The sequence below is a fragment of the Nyctereutes procyonoides genome, unplaced genomic scaffold (genome assembly GCF_905146905.1).
Source record: "Nyctereutes procyonoides isolate TBG_1078 unplaced genomic scaffold, NYPRO_anot_genome, whole genome shotgun sequence".
NCBI classification, from domain to species: Eukaryota; Metazoa; Chordata; class Mammalia; order Carnivora; family Canidae; genus Nyctereutes; species Nyctereutes procyonoides.
In genome coordinates this window covers 17,910,904-17,937,631 of record NW_026575036.1, presented here as the reverse complement: position 1 = coordinate 17,937,631, position 26,728 = coordinate 17,910,904, and the positions used below count along the sequence as shown (strand labels likewise).

At 33.3% G+C, this 26,728-nt stretch overlaps 1 protein-coding gene across 10 annotated transcripts in view; it reads left to right on the top strand.

The window, feature by feature from the left end:
• KIF21A (kinesin family member 21A) overlaps positions 1-26,728 on the top strand; it is a 145,503-nt gene that overhangs the window by 76,380 nt on the left and 42,395 nt on the right. For all 10 annotated transcript variants that reach the window (XM_055318485.1, XM_055318478.1, XM_055318484.1 and 7 more), the window contains exons 3-15: positions 108-290; positions 1,190-1,339; positions 2,228-2,362; positions 2,936-3,103; positions 4,532-4,647; positions 8,395-8,590; positions 8,990-9,179; positions 9,520-9,583; positions 13,747-13,950; positions 23,898-23,988; positions 24,395-24,512; positions 24,909-25,097; positions 25,568-25,767. In XM_055318485.1, coding sequence (XP_055174460.1) covers positions 108-290; positions 1,190-1,339; positions 2,228-2,362; positions 2,936-3,103; positions 4,532-4,647; positions 8,395-8,590; positions 8,990-9,179; positions 9,520-9,583; positions 13,747-13,950; positions 23,898-23,988; positions 24,395-24,512; positions 24,909-25,097; positions 25,568-25,767 — 2,004 coding nt within the window. The remainder of the gene's footprint in view (positions 1-107; positions 291-1,189; positions 1,340-2,227; positions 2,363-2,935; positions 3,104-4,531; positions 4,648-8,394; positions 8,591-8,989; positions 9,180-9,519; positions 9,584-13,746; positions 13,951-23,897; positions 23,989-24,394; positions 24,513-24,908; positions 25,098-25,567; positions 25,768-26,728) is intronic.

Genomic DNA, 26,728 nt, shown 5'->3' with positions numbered 1-26,728 from the left:
GAGAAGCTGTAACTTTTCAGAAGTGTCAATTTAGTTGCACTTTTATTTTTGTCTTGAAGTTATTAACATCAAGCATGCATTTTTCTCTGTTCTGTTCTTTTATTCAGACTGGAGCTGGCAAAACATACACAATGGGAACAGGATTTGATGTTAACATCATTGAGGAAGAACAGGGTATTATCTCTCGTGCTGTGAAACACCTTTTCAAGAGTATTGAAGAAAAAAAACACACTGCAATTAAAAATGGGCACCCTCCTCCAGACTTTAAAGTGAATGCCCAATTCTTAGAGGTACTAGTCTAATTGTCTCAGTAGTTTCCTTTATATCTTATCCTTAAGATCATAACCCTTATGATTTCATATTTTTTAAAGATTTTTTATTTATTCATAAAAGATACAGAGAGAGAGAGAAGCAGAGACACGGGTAGAGGGAGAAGGAGGCTCCATGCAGGGTGCCTGATGTGGGACTTGATCCTGGGACTCCAGGATCACGCCCTGGGCCAAAGGCAGGTGCTAACTGCTGAGCCACGCAGGGATCCCCCCTTTATGATTTTATACTCCCAGTTTTCTAGTATAGTATTTGGCACTTAGTGCTTAATAAACAACATTTGAGTAAACTAATTTTAGGAAATAGGTTGTAGTAACAATAGATAATAAATAATAAGTATTCCTTCTTGTTGGTATTAAAAATTAAAAACACTTGCCAGTATCCATATAGTAAAACAATTAATATTGTTTATTTTAGATTCTATCTTATACTGTTTTAAGGTAGGCAGGCTCACAAAGCTCTGGGAATTCAGCAGCTAAGAAGGAAGGAAGATATGAGGAATAACAGGATTGAGGTTTAGCAGTAATTGAACTGCAAAGGATGCTATTGTTACAAGGATAGTGTATGTTTTATGCAATGCCCAATATTTGTTTATCTCTTGCAAATGAGTAATAGATCATTTTAGCTGGTCTTCAACTCAGTCATGATTAAGTCATTTACTGTTCTTACTCTTATAAAGAAATCTGGCATTTATTTGTTTTTGTAGTAATAATTATATTATTCATTCCTTATATTTTATTTTGAAGAAATCCGTTATTTTGAAGATGTTTTAAGATATGTTTGAAAGATAATGTGCAATATATGTTAATAGCCCTGAGGCAATTTCTGCTAAAATTAAGCTTATAATATTTCTTTTTGACAGCTATATAATGAAGAGGTCCTTGACTTATTTGATACCACTCGTGATATTGATGCAAAAAATAAAAAATCAAATATAAGAATTCATGAAGATTCAACTGGAGGAATTTATACTGTGGGCGTCACAACACGTACTGTGAATACAGAATCAGAGGTGACATTTACATTAAAATAGAGCGTATTTGGCTTTCTTTAATAATCAGCTTTACTGATGGTTTGCTTAAGATCAAGAATGAAATTTTATCCTTATATGTAATATGGAGTTAAAATCTTGTCTTCTTTCCCTATATTTAAAAAAAAATTATTTATTTACTTATTCATGAGAGACACAGAGAGAGGCAGAGACGCAGGCAGAGGGAGAAGCAGGCTCCACTCTGGGAGCCTGACGTGGGACTCGATCCTGGGTCATCAGGATCATGCCCTGGGCCGAAGGCAGTGCCAAACCGCTGAGCCACCTGGGCTGTCACCTATATTTTTTTATATCAGGATTTCATTGTTTACAATGGCAGGGTTATGATAAAGTCTATACATTTGTCATAGCATCAAAAAGCAATGTAGGTATAGTTTTCTTTCACAGCTAGAGAAAGAGAGATCATTGAAGATGAAAGATCTACAAGTACACAAGATGAAGATGAAAAAGTATAATCCTTTTGTACCTTTTGCTGTTGCATATGTAGGACTATATCTTGGTTCCTAAAAGGAAACTGTTAAGAAAGGTTACAGAAAAATGTTTCAAGAGAAGATACAGAAGGGCTCCAGTAATTCAAGTTGTTGCTCTGTTTGTTCCCAAGTGTTCTACTGTAACAGTTTTGGAATGGGAGCTGCAAATGTCAGCAAATGACAAACAACGGAATCTTAGTGTTTTCTCCTATTAAAAAGATAATATGCTATTACATTTTTCAGCTTAGAAAGTGCCTGAAACTAAAATAATATGAAAATATTTTACCCCTTATGGTAGGTTTTGGCCATTAGCTTAGATTTCTGATTGTATGGTATCTTGTTTAAATATTGTTCAAGTGAAATCTTTCTTTTCCTTTTCCAGATGATGCAGTGTTTGAAGCTGGGTGCTTTATCTCGGACCACTGCTAGTACCCAGATGAATGTTCAGAGTTCTCGTTCACATGCCATTTTTACCATTCATTTGTGTCAAACCAGAATGTGTCCCCAAACAGATGCTGTGAGTTTTTAGTTCTAATTTCTCAGTCTTGCAGGCTTCATTTTTCTAAAAATCCACATAAATATCAGGAGAGTATATTTAAAATTTAAATTACCAAATTTAGTTTGGCTAATCATTCCTTTTCCTAATGAGATACCTCTGATTGTATTAAAACTGAAGATGGCCAAGTATGTAAAATTTTGAAATAAAAAAAAAAAATCGAATGTGTCTACAGCAACCAGAAAGCAAGCTGTAGCTTATGGTGATGTATATAGTCATCTGACACCCTTTGCTTTTGACGACTGTGCGTTTCAGGTTTCTCTTCAACACAAGCAAAACCTCATTTGATTACAGCTGGTTCTGGTTCTCCAACTTCTTTCTACCTTTGCCTAAGCTTCTAAATGCCAGTAGATTTTTTTTTACATTTACAATTATTTGGCTACTTGCCTATTTTTGATTATTATATGTATAAAATATATATTTATATTTAATTTATATAATGAGGGCAGGGAAAGGTTGGAAGATATTTAGTGTCACATTAATAAAATATATATTTTCTAATAAAATATTTTTGATTATTTTTCTCAATTGCAGGAAAATGCAACTGATAATAAAGTGATTTCTGAATCATCACAGCTGAATGAATTTGAAACCTTGACTGCAAAGTTCCATTTTGTTGATCTGGCAGGATCAGAAAGACTGAAACGTACTGGAGCCACAGGAGAGAGGGCCAAAGAAGGCATTTCCATCAACTGTGGACTTGTAAGACTAAGACTACAGCTTTGTGCTAAGAATATATTAGAACTTTTCTTGTATCCTTTTCTTTTTTGTAATACGTACATATTACCCTTCATGTGCTGAGTTGAGAAAAGAAAGTTACAGTAAATTTATAAACTTAGGAGTAATGCACACTATAGGCTTTTTTCCTTTAAAACATTGCAAAGTTTTACATATGTATAAGTTTGGTTGGATTAAATTTATGATATATGCAGAAAATAATACATATAGTAGAAATATTTAAAATATTCTTCCCACCTTTAAAAGTAAAATGTCAAAACCAACATTTTATATTAATATTAAATATTTCATAGCATGACTTTCTTTTTTTTAAAGATTATTTATATATTTATTCATGAGAGACCCACAGAGAGAGAGATGCAGAGACACAGGCAGAGGGAGAAGCAGGCTCCATGCAGGGAGCCGGACATGGGACTCGATTCCAGGTCTCCAGGATCATGCCCTGGGCTGAAGGCATTGCTAAACTGCTGAGCCACCTGGGCTCCCCATAGCATGACTTTCAAAGTAGATATTTTTTGCTAATATTTTATGACAATCATTTTATTTTGGGAATTATAATCATTTGTTTTAAGTAATGATTCTTTTAAAATGGGAACTTTCATAGATTATATTAGGAAGTAATTTTAACACTGTGACACCTAGTGGTGTATTTATTTATTTATTTAGTGGTGTTTTTAATTGCAAAATACCTTATGTTTGCTAGTATAATGCTTTCGTTATATGGAAGAAAAAGTTTTAGGGCAAATCTTTGTATAATTAATCTCTTATTACTTCATTATAAAACTGGACATTTGTTCTTGCATTAAATAATGGCATCCCTAAATTTCTGTGATGCAGATTGCATCAGGGCCTGTGTTTTCTCCCTCCCTTCCTAGAGCTGGGGACTCCACAAATGGTCCTACTTTACTATTGTCCAATATTTGCTCCTAGATGATTGTAACCCTTCAGTGCAGAAATTAACAACCGAGGCTGGAGTAGAGAAAGCTAGACCTCCCAGCTTCAACACCCATCTTGATGCTTACACTGTGGTTGAATGTTGTGTTAAAGAGAGTGACCTGGATCCTAGACTTTCTGTATTGATCTGAATATCTTAGGAGATAAAGTCATGGTGGAATTTCCATTTGTGCTGTCAGGAAAAAACAAAAGCCATTGGTCTATTTTCTTGTTTAGACCACTGAAACATGTTCAGATACATCTGAAAAAGTTTCACTGTAGCCAGTGGTTAAAACTGAAGCTTCTCTGCAGAAGGTCAACTAAGATACAGTGTGATGGTGATGTCAGTGTCTGGAGGATCCGTTGACCCCATATTATTCTTTATAAGCTTTTTTATTTAAAAGTGTTATAATTACTAAAATTTTATCACTTTCTTCTCTCTCTCTCTCTTTCTTTTAGTTGGCACTTGGCAATGTCATAAGTGCTTTGGGAGATAAGAGCAAGAGGGCCACTCATGTCCCCTATAGAGATTCTAAGCTGACAAGGCTGCTACAGGATTCCCTTGGGGGTAATAGGTATGCATAAGTGATTATCCTTCATATTCCTGAATTTCAGTTACTCCTTAATTTTAAGGTAAATTTGTAAAGTGATTTATAAGAACTGTTTTTGTTATAAAGCAAATTAATAGAAGAGGAACCGATAAGTTTTAAGTACCTAAAATAGGTGAGTCCATGTGATTATTGTATGTGATTATTTCATAAAATCCTTAATGACATCCCCTGATGTAGGTGTTATTGTTCCTATTTTACAGGTAAGGAAATTGAAATCCAGAGAGGTTAAATAGTTTATTCAAAGTAATTTAGCTTATAAATATATTTCATAGCATGTACTTTTCCTACCATATCATAATTTCTACTTTAAGCATATAGCAGATGCCTAATAAAATTTTGTTGATAACAAATGTCTTCTAAGTAATTGCAAAGTAATTAAATATTGATACTTTTTAGTATCCTTAAAATCCTAAGTATTTTACATGTGGAAAAACTTGTTTTTAATGTCAATTGAATGAAACATGGGATGTTTGCTGTTTATTAACTTTCCAGTATCACTGATATTCCTCTTCTTTCCATACTTTGCATCATTCTGATATATTTCATCGGCTAAACTCATTCTTTTGGTAGTGCATTCCTTTTTATAAACATCAACATGTTGGATTTATAAGTGGACACATTTTTGGCATTTAAAGTCAATCGTATTAAATAAAATATTTTTAAAAATAATAAAAATGAAAGTTAAAAAAATAAAGTCAATCATGGTGTAATGCAACAAGTTACAGACAGCCACAGTGAATCTATTTTACAGTGCTTTCAATGGCCTCACACATTTATTGTAAAAAAATGATCTGGTAATTACACTTACAAACTTCCTTTTTGAACAACTTATTCGAAGAATTTTGATAATATAGAATCTATTTAGATTTAGGAGTAAAGTTTGTTTTACAGAATTCAACAGTATTATTTTTATATTTCCTCCTAAAATAAAATATATTTTATATTAAGACAATGTTTGCATTGTGTTAACTCTTCTCTCTTCAAGCACATTCTGTGTATAGGTACAATATTGCTTGTGTTGTTGTATATTTCTTCCCCTATATATCTTCATGCTGACCTTCGGTATCAGTCTAGGTCTTACTACAATTAGACACCAATTTTTGTTTGTTAAGTCAAATTTAAAATTTTTTGAAATTGAACTTTTGGTTCAAAAGCATTATACTTTGTTTAAGCCTTGGAGAACAGAGTATCATTGTTTTGTAACGTTTGTACAAATTACTCTTAAAAGAAAAACCAGATCAAAGATATTTTTGGAAATAAACTGTATCTACTAATGCATAACTTGTGACTTTTGTTTTTTTTTTTAACTAAACTGGTTTCATTAATTTATAATGCTTAATAGAGCCTTACAACAAATTTATAGTAAAAATTCTAAAAAAGACAGAAAAATGTAAAGCACAGGTAAAAATCAATTATATTTTTAATACCTACAAATAACTACTGTTGATGGCATCTGGGTGGCTCAGTCAATTAAGCATCTTTTGGTTAAGCTTTCTGGTCAGGTCACTATCCCAGCTGGGATCAAGCCCCATATTTGGCTTCCTGCTCAGTGGGGAGCCTGCTTCTCCCTCTCCCTCTGCCTGCCGCTCCCCCTGCTTGTCAAATAAGTAAGTAAAATCTTTTAAAACAAGTAACTAATGTTAACATTGTGATGTATTTCCTCCTAACATATGATATAACATGATAATTAATATTTAAGATACATAACATAATGGCCTATTTAAGTGTTCCAGTTTCCTTTAAAACAGAATTGTGGTTTTATGTAAACTTTAAAAATAAACAGCTCTAATATTTCCTTTGGATTTTTCATAAATACAACCATTTTTGAAATTTGTATCTTTGGGATTTTATTTAATATGTGATCTTTTCCCTATACAATAGATCTTAGCTCCTCTCATTACTGACTTTCACCATTCTCCTTAAGCACTTGATTCCAGTGCTTCTCAAAATAGTTGTGAAGGCTGAGTTCTACCCCACTCCCTAATTTGTGGTGGGATAATATGGTGCATGACTGCACTCAGCTTGCCTGTTTGTGACTTACCATCTAAGTTTGAAAACACTTGAACTGCTCTATACGCCATTCAGTGAGATGAGGTCATTGATTATAGCAAGTTCAAATATTGTAAGTCTAAAATGCTTACTCTCAATTTCTGAATTTATTGTGAATGTGTAACAAATAATTATCAGACTGGCACTGACCTGGGGACCACATTTTGAGTAGTCCTGTTCTTTAATGAGTGTTCATAACCTTCACTCTCACTTGATTACCTTATTTTCTTCATTAAAAAAGGGAGCTAGAGATACATGAATTTTTTTTTAAGATTTTATTAATTTATTTGAGAGAAGACAGCACAAGGAGGAGCAGGGGCAGAGGCAGAGGGCCAAGAGACTCCCCAAGGCAGGGCTTGATCCCAGGACCTTGAGATCATGACCTGAGACAAAGTACTGACTGAACCACCCAGGCTCCTCTGCATGAATTATTTTAACTTTCTGATCTCTAATAAGTAAATATTATGTATATGTGACACACATCACAATTACTAATGACTTGCTAGATTCCAGTATTATGTTACACAAAGTATACTGACAAAACTTGATCTTTATCCCTTAGGAGTTAAGAGTTTAAGAGTTGAGATTTATCAAATTTCAATATAATAATGATGATAAAATCAACAAAAAAGAGATACACAAAGGATATGAGGAAAAGAAAGAGTAGGCAAACTGATGGTTGAATTCTTGACTAGATGATACCTGTGTTGTATCTTGAATAATAATAAAACTAAATACAGATGAACAAGCATTGCTAAGGGAAAAAGATGGGACCCCTTTTTAAAAGTGTTACATTGAGTGCTGTGTTGAGATTACTGGGGGAATGTGGCAGAGGAAGCAGACTAGAAGGCTACAGATGAGAATTAATAGGTATGAATTTTCTACCAGGGTGGGTAAATTAGCTCTTCATTTGCAGTTCCTATACATTTTCCAGTCAGTGTTTAAGTGCTGATTACAATCTTCATGCCTGTTTCATTGACAGGCAGAATAGCTGGGGCATACTAAGCATTTCACTATCCTATTCTTCGGTTGGCAAAGCAATTCATCATGACCATAAAGTACTATTTTCCATTTTTTTCTGTGTAATCTGGCCAAAAGCTCAGGAGCTTTGACCACTCCGTCACAAATGAAGTTTTATATTGGAAAAACATGTGGATTTACTAAATATTCTTCTTGTTCAGATGATACAATTTTGTGTAAATTTCTTTGCCAACATTAAAAAAAATCAGGATATGAATAATTCAGTAAAAAGAAAAAAATGTAAAATCCTGAAATATTAAGTAGGTAATGAAAGAAATGATTTTTGAATACAGTTTGTCATTATTATGGATTAAATTTTGGAATTATTTGTTTGCATTGCTTCAGAAAAATTTTGTAAAGAGGTGAGAAATATATGCACTTGTACTTTCTCAAAGTTTTATGGGTAAAATAAGTGTAGTATAATTTCATTTTCTCCAGTTTTACCTAAGTAAAAAATCATTTCCCTTAAGATATAATTAAAGTATAGGGGACATTTAAATTTGCTTTTATTTTAAAATAGTAGTATCAATCTTTTGGTATCTTGAAGATAAGATACTGTTCAAAAGGCAGGATATTAAAAATGCTTATTTCAGTGTTTTACTTCTTTTTTCTGTAAAACTAATTATTCTTTTTAACTTTCAGCCAAACAATCATGATAGCATGTGTTAGCCCTTCAGACAGAGATTTTATGGAAACCTTAAATACCCTGAAATATGCCAATCGAGCTAGAAATATCAAGAACAAAGTGATGGTCAATCAGGACAGAGCTAGTCAGCAAATCAATGCACTTCGTAGTGAGATCACACGGCTTCAGATGGAGCTCATGGAATATAAAACAGTGAGTGAATGGGTTTGACTTTGCATTTTGTGGTACATCTTCTGAAGACAGTGATGCCTTTTTGTGATGGCTTATCCATACATGTCTCCAGAGTCTCTTGTCTGTCAAACTAATGGCTTCCTTCCTTTGGAAACAGAATTCTCTAGTTTTCCTTGTGAATAACCTTTAATATTGTTCAGTCTATCAACCCAACCAACCTCTTGTTTCAAAAGCTTCCTTAGTCACTTTCTTTAGTGACAAGTGCACCACAGAGGGATATAGTAGAGGGGAAAAAAGATCTCATTTGCCTCGAGGCTACTAAAACCAAAGGGCTCTTTGTTGTAGATGTGTAGTCTTTTTAGATAAAATTCTTGTATATTTAGACTCCTCAACAAACAGGGAAATATTTTCCTTTTCTAGGGTAAAAGAATAATCGACGAGGAGGGTGTGGAAAGTATCAATGACATGTTTCATGAGAATGCTATGCTACAGACTGAAAATAATAACCTACGTGTAAGAATTAAAGCCATGCAAGAGACAGTTGATGCATTGAGGGCCAGAATCACGCAGCTTGTTAGTGATCAGGCCAACCAGGTTCTTGCCAGAGCAGGTATGTATGTTAGGTGGGATGAGTGAGGGATTAACTCCTGGAAAGCAGGGAACATTCTTTGTGTACGTTAATTACCTGGAATATTTAAAGTAGAAATACCAATCTGTGTACATACAGTCTGTGATTTTAAGTTAAATACTTAAATGTGTAAATAATACATTCTTGAAGAAACAAAATGTGCTCTTTGTTTTAGTATTATTATTGTCTGTGTATGTAATTAAGAGTAGGAAATCTGTATGAATTGTGTTTTAAAGCATTATTGTTTTATTTCCGTAACTTTTTTCACTGATTCTGTTTTGTGGAAATTTTAATTAAAAAATTCCTTATTTTTATCTTGCAGGTGAAGGGAATGAGGAGATCAGTAATATGATTCACAGTTATATCAAAGAAATCGAAGATCTCAGGTATAGTTCATGTTTTTTAATATGTGATGTAAGTGTTTTGGGTTTTGTAGTATAGTAATATTGCTATTTGTTGAGTCTATTATTTAGTAAAACTGTTCATGATATTTCAGTCCTTTGGTGAGGTTAACTTTAGAGGAATAGGGATTTGCCTTTCTCATAATTTCACATTCCAAACTGCTTTTCTCTCTTCTCTTCCCATATTATCTTCCTATATTTTCCTCCTACTCTAGTTACTGTACCTCTTATTGGGAGCTCACCTAACCTGATGTACAGGACTGGCATAACTGATATCTATGAGGTTACTTTTGGGCCTTCCCTTCCTGTGCCTCTTTCTTCACCATTTGGGAGTGGTCAACAGTCTCCCCCTCCTAGGCTGCTACTCTTTATCTCTTTTATTTCTTTGGCACTGGTCAATTTTTAAGGCTAATTTTAAGTTTCTTGTACTTTATTTCTTGGTTCTTGTACTTTATTTCTTCTCTTCTAGGGCTATGTCTAAGCCTGATCTTGCTGTAAGACAAATGGCTTGACTAGTGTCATTATTTCCTACAAAACAATCATTTCATTTATAGTAGCTAAACACAACATTTAATATTTTCTTTTTCAAGTTCTTGATATAAGACCATTCTTTAAGCCATTTAGAAAACAGAGATGACTCTTAGACCCTGAGTTCAATCAGTGATCGAATCTTTCTTGGTATAAAACTTAATGGCTTGTTCTACTTGTTCAGAATTTCTTTGATGGTTTTTTTTTTTTTAAAGATTTTATTTATTTATTCATGAGAGAGAGAGAGAGAGAGAGAGAGAGAGAGAGAGAAGCAGAGATATAGGCAGAGGGAGAAGCAGGCTCCATGCAGAAAAGCCCAATGTGGGACTCGATCCAGGTCTCCAGGATCAGGCCCTGGGCTGAAGGCAGCGCTAAACCACTGAGCCACCCCGGCTGCCCCCCTCTGATGTTTTTTTTTAATTAGGTATCTCCCACTCCTGATGGTAATCTCTTAGCATCCCAAGACTGTAATTTACAATAAAAAAATAATGTACATATGGAATAAGCATAAATGAACTTTGAATTTAAATTGGATTACCTGGATTGAAATTAAATTTTCTATTTCTTAATAAGTGTGTGACCTTGGACAAGTTCCCTAACATCTCTGAGCTTTAGTTTGTTTATCTGTAAGAATGAGGTAACACCTGCTAGTCTCAAGGAGTTATTATAGAGCTCAAAAGGAAGAACAAGATGTCACAGCCTAACGTGGTATTATTTAGGTCCAAGTTCTCCTATCATTTTTGTCTCTGCTAAATCCTACTCCAATCCATACTTCTGTCAGAACTTAGATCTTCAGAAGGCATTTATTCGTAGCCCATTTATGGTGATGCATTGCCACTTAGAAATGTTTATACTTTAAGTTTTATTCTAGTTGTAATAGCACTAGTTTCCTTTTATTTTTTATTTTTTAAAAAGATTTTATTTATTTATTCATGAGAGACACAGAGAGAGAGAGTCAGAGACACAGGCAGCGGGAGAAACAGGCTCCATGCAAGTAGCCTGATGTGGGACTCTATCCCGAGTCTCCAGGATCAGGCCCTGGGCTGAAGGTGGCGCTAAACCTCTGAGCCACCCGGGCTGCCCACTAGTTTCCTTTTAATAAATTTGCATGCCCCATTATTTTTTGAGCAACAGTAATGGACGCTATATAATTAATTAATTCTTGGTTTTTTTGAGCAGTAGTTAAAATTTTTGTAGACATTTTTGAAAAAATAGGAAAGTATAAAATTAAAGTCATTCATATTGTTACCATTACTAGAACTGATGTTAACATTTGGGTATATCTCTTCAATGTTTTTTGAATGCATACTTTAGCAAAATTGACATAAGGGTATATCTGTAGCTTCACTATCTTTGAAATGTGACAAGATATGAGCATTTTTTTGATATGAGCATTTAAAAATGTTATTAAATATTTTTCTGACATGATTTTTACACCATTCCATGTGGTACTATCTTGTGGTTATAATTGGTTTATTTAACTGATTGCCTACTGCTTGATAATTATATCATTTCCAATTTTTTGATAAGAATAGTTATTATTCATTAAATACATTATCAATCTGGTGAATTTTAAACTCATTATATCATTGATCCTCAAAACAATTGTAGGGAAATGTCTGTTTTCATCTCATTTTACTGAGGAAAGAGTAGAGGCTTTAAGGCTAATTGCCCAAGATCAAGTGAGTGACAGAGCTAAGACGTAAGCCCTCAGTCTGCTCTTTCCTAAGGAAGTTTGTATACTTCCCCTCATGACTTACTGCTTGGTCTTCTATTAAATGAAATGCAGGCAGCAGGGCTGGTTGGTGAGTGGGAAGAGAAAGAGAGACTTGTTAGGAAAAAAACCCAAAAAGCAACTTAGGCTAATGTATCTTAGGCTTTATGGAGTTGATCCCTAAAGGTTTCAGCTTTTATTAGCACCAGCATTGAAAAAGCATTGTATATACCCCTATGAAATACAAGCTTAAATCAGGTAATAAAAAAGAACTTGTCTGATTATTATATAAGGGAACCAATACAAAACAGGTCATTATTAATAGCTAACTTATTATATTTTTGTTTAGTCTTAACATTCATTATTATGTACCCAGGCTATATTGAAAATACAGAAAAATGTGAATTTTGACTTTGAGTTTTTATAGTTGTGTTTTTATACTTAGTTTATGCTCTTGATTAGCAAAATGACAGCATTATATTCAGAGTTTGCTTTCTTATTTTTTATTTTTAAATATTTTATTTATTCATTAGAGACACACAGAGAAAGGCAGAGACATAGGCAGAGGGAGAAGCAGGTTCCCTGTAGGGAGCCTGATGTGGGATTCATTCCCAGAACTCTGGGATCACTCTCTGAGTGAAGGCAGACGCTCAACTGTTGAGCCACTCAGGCATCCCTATTTTTATTTTTTAAAAGGATTTATTTATTTGAAAGAGAGAGAGTGAGTGAGAGAGCACAAGGAAGGGGAGAGGCAGAGTGAGAGGAAGAAGCAGGCTCTCTACTCAGGGCTCCATCCCAGGACCCCAGGATCATGACCTGAGCAGAAAGCAGACATTTAACTGACTGAGCCACTCAGGCACCCCCAGAAGTTTCTTTAAAATAATTTTGAAATTGGGGCACCTGCGTTGGATTAGTGCTTGAGTGCCCTGTCTCAATCACCCTTCTGCCAAACTGACCTTGGAAATCTAGTTTATTGAAGTAGTTAATTGTGTTCTTGATGGTTAAAATCAAGTAGAAATAAAAGACTAGCCTAGTGGACTCTGAATCCCTTTTTGTTTCAAGAGTTCCCTCTTTTAGAATCTTGTCATTCCATGTTTTTTGCATATTACTGACAGTGCATACATTATTCTCCTGTCATTATTAGGGCTGCTTGAGCAAACAAAAGAATTTTTTCAATTATCAAACTCAGGTTTCCTTGGAGATACCATCTTTTCCCACGCCATGTTTAGGAGCCAGATGTCTTTCAGCCAGCTAGGGGCAAGTTTGACTATTCTTACAAAGATTTGGAAATGCTATTATATCATGATGAATGGAGAACTGAAAGAAAGGGGACCATGGTGCTTGTAGATTTTAAATTTAAATGATGGGTTTACAAAGCAAGATCACTAGTGCCTACTGGCCAGAGTGCAACTAATCTGATTACCATTGGTACTTTTGAGCACTAAAAATGTGATTTCAAATTTACAATTATTTAATCAGGGAATTAAAAAAATCCTAAACGTTAATGTTTGTGAGCACGTTTATTTAAAAAACAACAACCACTATACTTTGTAGCAACATTGGAATACATTTTGAATGACTTTTTAGTGTACAACACAATATATTTAAAATGTTCCCTATTTATTCCTAAAGTAGTCAGATTTGTAGAGAGAGAAAGTATAATGGTGGTTGCTAGGGGCTGGGAGGAGAGGGAAATGAGGAGTTAATGTTTAATGGGTACAGAGTTCCAGCTGGGGAAGATAAGAAAATTCTGGAGATGGAAGGTGGCCAAGATTCACAACAGTGTGGATGTACTTTGTGCTGCAGAGCTATACATTTAAAAATGCTTAGGGTGGTACATTGTATGCTATGAATTTTTTACTACAATAAAAAATGTTTCCTGTTTAAATATATTTTTATTCACTAGGGCGAAATTATTAGAAAGTGAAGCAGTGAATGAGAACCTTCGAAAAAACTTGACAAGAGCCACAGCAAGATCACCATATTTCGGTGGATCATCAGCTTTCTCTCCTACTATACTATCCTCAGACAAAGAGACCATTGAAATTATAGATCTAGCTAAGAAAGATTTAGAGAAGCTGAAAAGGAAAGAAAAGAAGAAGAAAAAAAGGTAGTGTTATAAAATCACTATATGAATCCCTGTTTTTCTTACTTTTCAGTATATCCTAATTTGTAGTTACAGTGAGTATACATAGCCTCAGAGTATATTAATAAGAGAAATGTCATTTAAATTAGCTGAAAATTATAATGATAAACTTTTCATGGTTTACCTATACTTGTATGTAAGAAAAATAAGTTTAATTATAATAATATAGTAGTAGATTTGATTTTAGACTATGACAAGGTGAAATTACTTTTAGAGATTATTTTATTGTTTTTCAAATAGCTGCTTTTGCATTCCATTCATCTTTTCTGCAAAGCTTGCTCTACCATTACAACTCACTGTTTTCATTTCTTTCCCATTTTCTAATGCAATTAAGTAGTCTCATGGATATAATCTGATTCCTGTCTAGATTAGTTTAACTAAAGGCTAAATGAATCCATCAGACTGTCATTTAATATCATTTGGTCTCTTCAGTATTTTCTGCAGGGCTTCTAATTTGATTATGTCAAAGTTATTTATGTTACTTTAGGCCTTTTGAATCAACAAGGAGTTACTCAGCTTTTCACCATTGTTCTAGGCTTTCTTTTCTTTGCATCCTGATGATGATATCTTTCTCTGAAATCAACTGGGTGCAAAGAAGAGGAAAATTAAAATTTGACCACTTGTAAGGTATGAGTGGTTAAATATTCACAAATTCTTTACATGTCTACATGTTGATTCTGTGGTGCAGTCATATTACTTACTAAATATATTTTGAACATGCCAGTCAAATTCACTTTAAGCATTTTTGGCTAGATATTCAAAAAGGGCACAGCTATCAAATAGTTTGTTACAAGAGACTTGCTTTGTAGAATTATTTTTGACATTTAGTCTACCTGCTGCTTTGCTCAGTTTATTTAGAAATTTATTTAGGCAACCAGGCATTTCTTCCTTGAATAATCCAGTTGACTAAAGTAATTGGAGATTTAAAATTTTTAGGTTAATTCTGCTGTGTGTCCTTGAATTAAAAAGGAATAATTAGAATAATTAAAACGAGGAGTTACACATTTATGGTTAGGAGGCATTGCAACTGAAATTGTATTCTTAAGATACTAGTGTCTTAATAGGTGTTTTTCATGGATGACCGATTATAGCAGCAGTAAGATATATAATGATTAGCTTTTATGTAGGGTAGTTAAAACTAAAACAATGATCACAGAATTCTATGTGACCCAACATACTGCTTGAATGAAAATGAGACTTTCGCACAAGGCTATTTTTGTAAAATTCAGTTCTGTATTTGGTCAAAATATCAAATAGTATGACTTGTTTTTAAAGATCTTGGTTTTGTTCATGAACACAAAGTATAAGGAAGGATATATTTCTCAAGGTCATGAACTGAATCTGCTGTTTAGTTTTGAGTTAAATTTAGAGATATTACCATAATCACTCATTTGGTATGAATAATGAAAAATAGAGATCCCAGTAGAAACCTAGGTTGTTTTGGACATTTTTTTTAAAGATTTTATTTATTTATTCATGAGTGGCACAGAGAGAGAGAGAGAGAGAGAGAGAGAGAGAGAGGCAGAGACACGGGCAGAGGGAGAAGCAAGCTCTATGCAGGGAGCCTGACGTGGGACTTGATCTCTAGGATCAGGCCCTGGGCTGAAGGCAGGTGCTAAACCGCTGAGCCACCTGGGCTGCCCTGTTTTGGACATTTTTATAGTGATCATAGGCACCCTAAACTAATACCTCTAATGAAGATTATTTTTGTGACAATGCAGGGAGGTAAGCATTTTGATTAGTAAATAGTACTAAAGGAAAAATATTTTATTATTAAGATTTGTCCTTGGTGCTTTTAAGGTAAAAAAATTAAATAGCTGTTTTTTCTTTCTTTTTTTTTTTTAAGATTTTATTTATTCATGAGACACACACACACACACACACACACACACACAGAGGCAGAGACACAGGCAGAGAGAGAAGCGGGCTCCATGCAAGGAGCTCTATGTGGGACTCAATTCTGGGACTCCAGGATCTCGCCTTGGGCCAAAGAAAGGTGCTAAACCACTGAGCCACCCAGGCATCCCAATGGCTGTTATTTCAAAGTGAAAAATGGACTATTTCAGTGATTATGATAGATAGAATAATTGTTATGATAAAAATAATAGCAGATGTTAATAAGAAGACCTTACCAAACAACTGTATTTCCACATAAGAACCTGAGTGAAAAAAAAAAAGTAATTTTTTAAACAAAAAGTGATATGAAATTAAAAAAAAAATTGGTGAGGAAAAAACCAAACTAGATGAGATAAATTTACAGTTATTACCTTATTCATCTTGAAAAAAGTAAATGATAACTTAAAATAAAAAAAATAATACTTCCTAAAAATGAATAATCATATGTAATACTTTAAAAAATGCTTCATAAAGCATGTTCACATACATGCCATATTATGTCCTCGTAGAACTGAAACCTATATAATATAATGTGAACCTAGAAAAAAATTTTCTTCTGTACCATAAACTGCTTGAAAGCCTTATGAGTTTATATTATTCCATATATAAATTATAGAATTTAATACAATTTTTCTTAACACAGTCTATTCAAACCTTGATTTAAACACGAATACTAATACTGTTTTATTCAGCTTGATTAAAGCATTTCATTATTAGCTTTTTACTGTAGATCCTTATAACTTTTAGGCTAATATAATGTAAATTCCTATTTTAAAAATGTAGGTAAACTGTCATTTTAGCTAAAGGGTTTGCTACAGTTGAAACAAATAATAAACGCAGAGTTCTAGAAATATTTAGAAGACTTGCAATTTGTTTCATCTTCCATAGGAACTCTTTGGAGGCCGTAGCTCTTGTTTAGTATATGGATTCTGGTTGAGTTCTTTTATATCCCTCATATTTATTTATTTTATTCATCAGAGAGGGCATGGTAAAATTGAGATTCTCCTTCAACCTTACATACACAGTAAGTTCATTTAAAAATTCTTTGGAAAAAAAAATAAAAATTCTTCGGAAAAAATTTTCTTTGGAATTTCGGACTGATTTTTCTCTAGAAAATGTTATAAATGCATATTGTCCAGCTTTCTCAACTGACTTTATATAAAACTATTTTTACCCATTTTGTAGTATGGTAAGAGCAATTCAGAAGGGAAGGGGGAAAGGAAAAAAGGGAAAAGAAACTTTCTTTTCTTTCATGGATTTACAACCTTCAGGGAAAAAGTGTGAGTGTCTGCCTTAGCCATCCTTTTTATTCCATCTTCTGACCACCTGTGTCCTTATGCTGCCTGTCTTGGTCCATTCCTCCTCTTGTGGTCAGTTCTCATGTAATTCTACTCTACTCCAAAGTATTCCTGATTTCAAAAATTATCTACTTCCTTCTCTCCTCTCCTGAAATTCAAATTGGGGGGCAAAACTATCTGTGGCTAACGAAATCCACTCTCTATATATCCACGTTATAACTTATAACCAATAAGCCTTTCTAAGGATGTTTGTAATTTTTAAAGAGGAAGTGTTAATTCAAATACTGAGATTTTGGATAGCAACCTCATGAAGAAAAAAAGAACTACATTATGTAATGAAGATTTTTACCTTCTTGTAGCTGAGAGTTGCCAAGATCTATCTGGGGCTTTAGTTTTGGGTTCAGATTTCCTAAGCTGTCCTTATTCTCATAGCTGCTTTCTTTCCTCCCCACTAAAGCCACAAATTGTTTAGGAGCTCCACTTCTTTTAACTTACTTTGTTTTGTATTTGTTAATTTTTGGTTGTAGTGGCCACAGGACCTCTGACAAAGTAATTGTTGATAGGAAGAGTAGCAACCAGGTCATTTTTATGTCAGAAACTGCTTTTATGTTCAAGGAAGGCATCATAAGTCCTGTTTTACATGGAAATTTCACCTTTTTCTGCATCAAAGTCTTTATCAAAGCTACAAAAATTAGCTAATATGTGATAGGTTTAAGATTTATTTTCTGTTGAGCTGTAAAATCATAGTTGTAGATAAGAAAATAAGAGAGTGTAACAAAGTAAAGTGAAAAAAAAAATTGAAGAGACTATTACCTCTTTTTCAGTAACAAAAATGTTAAAATTGTTGACAAGATTTGTCATTCCTTCTCCTCTTTATAGGAGAAACATTCTTTCTCCATGTAATGGAACTAAATGGAATAAAAACTCAACTTTAAATTATGGAGAAGTATCAGATTATTAGTTCATTTTTCTGCCCCCCCCCCCACTGTCTTTTTAAACTACTTGTTGCCATGTTGTTTAAAGGAATAATTGAGAAGGCATCTAATGTTTATCTACTTATTAGCTCATATCATTCATACATTTTAATAGAGCTCTCTTGTATAAGATAAATAAAAATTCTGCATATTGGGCATAGAAAATTTGGGCTCTTTGCCAGGGAGGAACCATATCCTTTGAGCCACTGAGGCTCATTTTCATTAGTATAAGACTAGATTAGGTGTTGATCCCCATGTTTTTGGATATCTAGCTTTAAATGACTTACATTATATATATAAAAAAAACTTTACTAATTCATCAGACTGCATTATAGTTGTGTTTAGTGGTGTCAGGTTGAATCTTTGGAACCCCTAGATTTCTTAGGTGATGGCTTTATTTTCCTTTTCCTAGCCATTATATGGGACCTTTTGATCCCTGGTGAATATCACTCTAGAATTTTTTCCCAGAAAGATTGCTAGTCTCTTTTTATAGTAGCAGTTGATTATGAAAAATAACCACAGGCCAACAAGTAAAAATCACCTGCAAGCACATGAAAAGAACTGGCTTGAAATAATTTATACATAAGACTCAATCTCTTCATTTAAAAATATTGATGATTCTGAAAAATATTTTTGGAATTCTGGTTGGAAGTATGCTATATCAAGGTTGCTATATTCTTCATCAGAGCCTAGCACATCTATCTTTTTGTTTATATGACAAATATTGGTATTCAGGTACATTCCATTAAGTAAAGATCCCCAATTCTGTGTGTTGAAAATTGTTTAAATTATATCTCAAAATCTTTAAGCACATATTTTTAGTTTTTCTTTTATTTTTCTGATTGAAACAATCTTACTAATGGAAGGTACTACATTTCCCATTTTATTGCCACTTTTGCCTTAATCCTTTTAATTGTTTCTAATTACTAGTACAGTGATATTATGAGATTTTATTTTCAATTAATAAAATTACAGTTTTTCACTGATATCATAACAACCATACTCATTTGACTGTAATACCATTTCATGTATAATTTTGAAATAGATTTTTTTTAGATTTAGTGATGTTCACATGTAGTATATTAAAAATAGAAAACAAGTTTTAAAAGTAGTATTCTAGTATGTAGTATTAATGGTATTTTCATATTATAGTATAAAGGCATTACTTTTTGAAGTTCTTTAAATGATGCCATATAAAGGTCAATTGGGGAAGGCTTAAAAGGAAGAGGATATCATTGAAAGGCTTTTTTGGGGAAGCTAAGAAAATGGATCCATTGCAGATTTTAAAAAGCAGTGGTATCCACACACTCTTACTACTGATCAAGTTATATAAACTGAGACTCTACATTTTACTGCTAAATAATTTCAACTGATAGTCTAATACTCTTCTTAGATATAATACTGCTTGTTTTTCTACTTTTTATTCATACAAAATGTATTGCCTTTTTACTGTGTATTGTCCTTTGATGATATCTTTTAAAATTTATTTTAAAGTCTTCAAGCTCATGTATCATTTTTACCTTCTTATCACTTTCGCTTTTTACTGTCTGGTTTGTCCTTCATTGGCTTGGCCTTCCAATACTGTGCCTCGTGATTTTGAAGGCTACAGAAACTTGAGGAAAGCAATCGAGAAGAAAGAAGGTTGGAATATTTCCCAGGTTTTTATTAAAATGTCATTTAAATAGTTGCCATTCACAAGGAAATGTGTTATAGAATTATAGATTGTTTCAGACTAGATTAGCTTGGTGCTCCTAAAATTAATGGTGATTTTATAAAATTACAAATACACCAAATATATTTCTGGAAACTATTTTTTTTTCAGAATAAAACCCTCACTAGTTACGTGGATCAATATTCAGGCAATTTCATGTGATTTCAGATAAACTATCACAATTATGTGATGACTTACCTTTTTGAGGCTAAGCATGACCAAAAACCCACCAATGGCTTTCAGAATATATCTTTCAAAAATTTGTGAGCAGACTGAGAATTTTTAATTGGGTAGGAATTGAGACTTTGTTGCAGCGCATGCTAAGTCATAGGTGGGTTTTTCCCCTTCCTTATTTGGTGTAATATTTGTAATAATATATATTATAATATTATATTATATTTGTATATACAAATATTTGTAATAGTTTTGCAAAACAACATTAAATGACAACAAAGCAACAGGGACTGTGGTCTTAGTACAGATAAGATTTACAAGGCATTTTTAAAGTTGAATTAGAAAAATAAGTGTTGCTTTTAAACTGTATTTGAAGTGAGCATCAGAAACAGGATATTTTCTTTTTTTCACTTGAAATTTAAGCAAAATTTAGAAGCACATATCTGTACTCTCTATGTAATAATTTGCATTTTAGTCACTCAGAATTATAGTTGTTTACACCAGGATCAATTAATATTTTACTTCATATCAGAACTTCTCTTCATATTTTTTCTAAATAAACCTCCAGAATATATAATCAAAATGATTAAGAAACAATATTTAAATATTTTAGAAGCACCGCTCCAGAAATTTCATCTCTTACTTAAAATAAGCCATTTGAGACCTTTTACTATGCAATAGTAGTTACAGCAATATCTTATTTCAAATACGAAAGTTTAAAAATTATATTTTCTTAAAATTATTTAATAATTTATATTCCACATATCATGATATTCTACAGTATCAATAATTTTATTCTATAATTCTATAACTTATTTAAAGTATTTTATAATGAGAATGTAATTCTAATTGTCTATAAGTTGCACTAGAATTCACCTAATTAGTATATATTTAGGACATTATATTTATCATTAGAATTAAATTATGGCATTAAAAATGTGAGATTTCTTCTATTTCAGAAGGTCAAAATAAAATGCATAGTTAAAGTAGCATATGGAAACACCTTCCACCTTAAATTAAAATTTTCAAGTCTTTTAAGTGTCTTTAGTGTGTAAAATTTGTTTCCAGTTTTTATATCATCCCTTAAGGAATAGCAAAAGCAGAGCAGTTTCGTGTTCTAGGATGAGGCATTTCAAACTAGAATATATATATATATATACACACACAAATCACCTGAGTAGTTTAGTAAAATGAAGATTCGTATTCAATAAAACTGAAGTGGAACTGAGATTTTGCTTATCTAACTAGCTTCTGGGTGATGTTGATGCTTCCTGGTCTATGGACTGCACTTTCAGCATAAGATTCTAGAATACTGGCCTGGAGTCAAGACACATGGTTTTAGCCCCTTGAGTGGATTGACTTCCCTGGCCAGAGTTTCTTTTTTAGTTTGTCAACAAAACTGTTGACATTGGTTCAGATGTCAAAGGGGTTAAGCCCCATGATCACTGGTGTTCCTTCCAACTGCAAAATTCTGATTCTCTGTAACCTGCAAACTTAAATATCTTTCATTGTTGCTTAGTTATTTTAGATATCAATTTGTCTCACTTTATTGAGGAAAACTTGAATTAAGGTACAATAATTATAAAGTATCAACTTGTATTTTAAAAGTTTAAGTCTTATATGATTTATAAAGGTAAATTAATAATGTAAAGTTACAACTGCTGATCTTTCTGCCATCAGAATTGACGTGAACAGCTTATATATGAGTTAACTTTATATATGAATGATATATATAAACATTTGCTGGATACAGGTGACGTGGAGAAGGTAGGAGGGTTAGAATAAAGTGGTTATTTAGCTGTAAACCAGAGTAAAAAAGAATTTGGATGGAGCTTAAATAATGATACAACCAATAATAACAAATTTGTGTGCTGCAACAATTTACAGGTGAGGAAGGAAGACTGTGTAGGGGAGAGACTGGGGAATGCTGATGGGAAATATCTTTCCAAACAGATTCACCATCCTAGTCTTAACCTTAGTCCTAAACCTCAAGTATATCTGAGTACATGGTACTGCACTTTGAATGGGATAATGGGTGAAGGGGAGTTTCCAGAGTTTTGGTTGGAACTGAATGATGGAAAATCAATAGCCCTAGTATAATACAAGTGATTTAAGAGAAGCATTCAGTATAATCAACATTTTTCTCTAACAGAATGATTTAACAGTGTTCATGGAACCCTGTTATAATTTACTTGGGTTTTTTTCCAGTTAAGATTGTTTTATTGATATTGCTACTGGTTGTTCCTTCTCACTCTAGAGACATGCTGTATTCCATGCATCTTTATGCATCTTTCAGCCTCCATCTTTCAGCCTGGAGACATTAGACTCCAACATAATTAGTGCATAAGACACATAGAGGTGACAAACAGGTGCTCATGCACAGTCATAGAGATTGATATATTTAATAAACACTTACTGCACATTTATTATGTACATCCCCTGGGTACTAGGGACATAATGCTGAGTCAAACGATCATGAACCCTGCCCTCAAAAGGCTTAGAGGTTACTAAGGAAGACAGAAATTAAAGAAATAATCATATAAATAAATCTAAATTAAGAACTCTGAAAAGTACTTAAAAGGAAAAGTGTTTTCCTTGTTCTGAGTACAAAAGCAACTGTGAGAATTGAAACTTAGGGTTACTATTTAATAATAAAAAGCTTAAATAAGATTAAATTTTTGGCTTTAGAAGCTAGAAACAAGTCCAGGTATTAGGGCAGTTTTTAGTGTAGCAGTATATCTGAAAGAAATGATAAGTGTTATAAAGTTATTTTGATAAAGATTTTAAGCTCTTTCTAGGGGAATTTTATTTAGAGAATATTGCCTTTTCGAGTATTTTTTTTATTCTTGATGATTTCAAAATGTTACAGTAGCACAAGAAGAAATCTTTCACATATAGATTTATTTAAAGTTCACTTAATATTATTTAGCTTGATTAAATGTATGAGTCAAGTGAACAGATGTGCGACTTCTGTACATAATTGATCAAGGATGCTAAGACCTAAGAGTGTAGTGAATTAAATCTGAAAAACTTTGCTCACTGTAGTGTGCACTGTTTTTTGTCAGGGCCACCAGGGGTTAATTAGTTTAGTTATAACCATTACCTGACATCAGTATGTAGTTAGAGCTGTTAGTACCAGATGACCCAAGAGGAGGCTTCTGTTTGTATGGCCAGTCTTGTGGCAGATCCTGGAATTTCCTATTCAGTCAAAGGTGAGGCTGAGAACTTCAGATAGTTTTGAAGTGCAAAGATCCATTTCTCTGAGAACATTTTAAGAAGAGTCCTGTGCCATAGGTATAGCCTAGGACAAAAGCCTATGCTGTTAACCAGAGGAGACCTAACCACTCGAATGGATGCAGCCAGGGTAGACAAACTTACTACAAATAAATCTGTGAGCAGATTTATTCTGGATCTTTAAATTTACTCTTAAATGTATTAGGACATCAAGAAATATTTAGCTTCTGTTTCTTTATATTTAGATGGGAAAAGTCCTATGTTTAGATGAGAAAAGAAAAATAATTTGTTTTGATTTCCTTTTAATTTTAATCACCTATGTTCTAGTTAATTAGTTGTTACTGTGACTAATTCTTAGCTGTCCCATCAGATCTCATGCCCTATGGTATAATCTATTCCTCAGTGTTTCTAGAAAATAAGCTTTTCTCCAGTGATTTAAATCACCATTATTTGAATGGCAATTTCTGTTTTCCCCTGAAGCCTCAGACATAACTTTGCTCAGTCAAATGATAAACCCTTCTAGTTTTCACAAACAAATGATGATTTTTAAAATCTGGGAGATAAAAGTGAACAATTTTCATCTCTATTTTAATATTGTACCCTTTTGTTCCTTTTTTTTTAAAGTGTGGCCAGTAAAGAGGATAATACAGACACTGACCAAGAGAAGAAAGAAGAAAAGGGTATTACAGAAAGAGAAAACAATGAATTAGAAGTGGTAAGTTGAAAGAATGAACTTGTATATTTCAATGCCTGCATTTAGCTTGTTTATGGTAACTATACTATGTTGAAAAGAGAAATGGTTATTATGCATCCATTTTAAACTATTTTCTTGAGGACTTCTTCAGAAACATGAGCTATAAAATACTGGCAACTCTCTATCTCATCCAACAAGAAAGCATTGGTGGGGGGGTAGGGAGGAAGTAGAATATTAGGAGAGATAAAGTACTATTTTATTTAAGAAAAAGTTATATAATAACCCTAAAATTGTGGAATGGTTTTTGAACTGATGAAAAGTGAAATTTGTGTACTTCTGTATTTTATACTCTAGCAATCTCTCTTAATGAGGTAATCTGTTTGTTTTGCTCATATTGTACTATTAATAGTCACAAATCACATTTTAGGAAGAAAGTCAAGAAGTGAGTGATCATGAGGAAGAAGAGGAGGAGGAAGAGGAAGAAGAAGATGACATTGAAGGGGGTGAAAGCTCTGATGAATCAGATTCAGAATCAGATGAAAAAGGTACTTGCTATTTAGTACAAGGACAAAAATTCAATTGGGGGATTTATTTAAAATATGGCAGAAAACATTCTCTATTTCATTCTTGATGAAGGCAGCTTTTATAGCTGCTGACCTGTGCATCCCCTCCCAGCCTCATGTTTTTGCTCTTACTGGATGTAGTCATTGTGTGATTTCAATTCTTACTAAGCACAAGTAGTATCTGTTGTCACTGATCAACAGTGACACCTCTTTATCTTGTTCACTTCATTTTAGTTTTTGGTTTACCCAGGACATTTTCCTTATAGCTGCTAAGTGAATACCTGGATATAGATGATGGTTTTCATGATCTTACTTGAAAGCTAGAATTTTGATATTGTGGCCTATTGCAGTATGTTTATTTTTTTCCTTTATAAATAGCCAATTATCAAGCAGACTTAGCAAACATTACCTGTGAAATTGCAATCAAGCAGAAGCTGATTGATGAACTAGAAAACAGCCAGAAAAGACTGCAGACACTGAAAAAGCAGTATGAAGAGAAGCTAATGATGCTGCAACATAAAATTCGGGACACTCAGCTTGAGAGAGACCAGGTGCTCCAGAACTTAGGTAAGAATTACATTTAATTCTAATTAAAGTTCCAACTAAATTGCCAGAATGGATTTTTATCATTTCTGCCTTTAGGAAAAAGAAATTACATTAGAAGCCACATTAAATGTGAGTTTGTCTCATTATGTTAAATATTCCTTATTTTTTCATTCTGGGTACCTACCAAGCCTATTTAATTATTTCATCCAAAATTGTGGCTAATTTTGTTTTACTGTCTTGATTTATGCTGAGAACATTTTTTTTGGGGGGGGGCATTTTTAAAACAAAAAAAAAAAACTTAAATAATTGTTGAACAAGCTGAGAGTAGATAATAAAAGAGAATGTAATCAAGGAGAGAGTGATTCAGATACCCTGGCCTCCTGAGGTTTCTTTTGGGGAGGTAGTTTTTCTCTGAGCTCGTGAGTTGTAAATCTGTGAAATGAAGATCTGTATCTCACAGAAATAAATACAGATATCCTTTGATCATTTAGGTTCAGTGGAATCTTACTCAGAAGAAAAGGCAAAAAAAGTTAGGTCTGAATATGAAAAGAAACTCCAAGCCATGAATAAAGAACTGCAAAGACTTCAGACAGCTCAAAAAGAGCATGCAAGGTTGCTCAAAAACCAGTCTCAATATGAAAAGCAATTGAAGAAATTGCAACAGGATGTGATGGAAATGAAAAAAACAAAGGTATGGATTATATTTTCCATTAAAGTCCGATGTTGAGGATATTTGTGTCATTTGGGACAAATTAATGTAGTTCTTTCCATATTCAATAAAAGTCCAATTCCATAAAATGTTCTTTCCATATTCACTATGCATTCTTAAAATGATGTACTTCCTTTTGGCAATTAGAAATTGTTTCCTGTACTCATGCATTATCAAAGCGTTTCTTCAGAGTAGCTGAAAATTATGTGGTCAAAAACAGGGCCTCTTTGACTGATGGATATAGCTCTCCTCCTGAAACACATAAAATGTTTTGAACATGCAAGAAATTATTCGTAGTTGCATAACGAATACTATATCCACTATCTATTTTAGGTATTAAAAATTATAGTGTACACAAAACCTCCTATATATCCCCTTCTGATCATATTCCCCTTTTCCCAAGAGGTAGCAACTGTCTTGAATTTAGTGTTTATCATTCCCATGCATAGAAAGATACAAACTGTCTTCTCTTGACAAAAGAGAGCATGTGAATCCTGATCTCTTCTGTGTTTTTGTTGTGGGATTAATTATCCTTTTTTTTTCTAAAGATTTTATTTATTTATTCATGACAGACAGAGAGAGAGAGACAGAGAGAGAGGCAGAGACACAGGCAGACGGAGAAGCAGGCTCCATGCAGGGAGCCTGACATGGGACTCGATCCCAGGTCTCCAGGATCACACCCCAAGCTGAAGGTGGCGCTAAACCGCTGAGCTGCCTGGGATTAATATTAACATTTGGCACAGTCAATGTTGTTTCCTTAAAGTAGCAGATGTGAAAATGATTTAGGAAGTTTTAGATTACAATGTTGTATCTTTTACTGATGACAGCAATAGCTAAAATTATTAGGTGCTTACTATATACCAGCCATTATTATAAGCACTCTACGGGTATTACTCAATAAATTCTCATAATAATCCAATGCCATAGAGCTGTTATATCTATT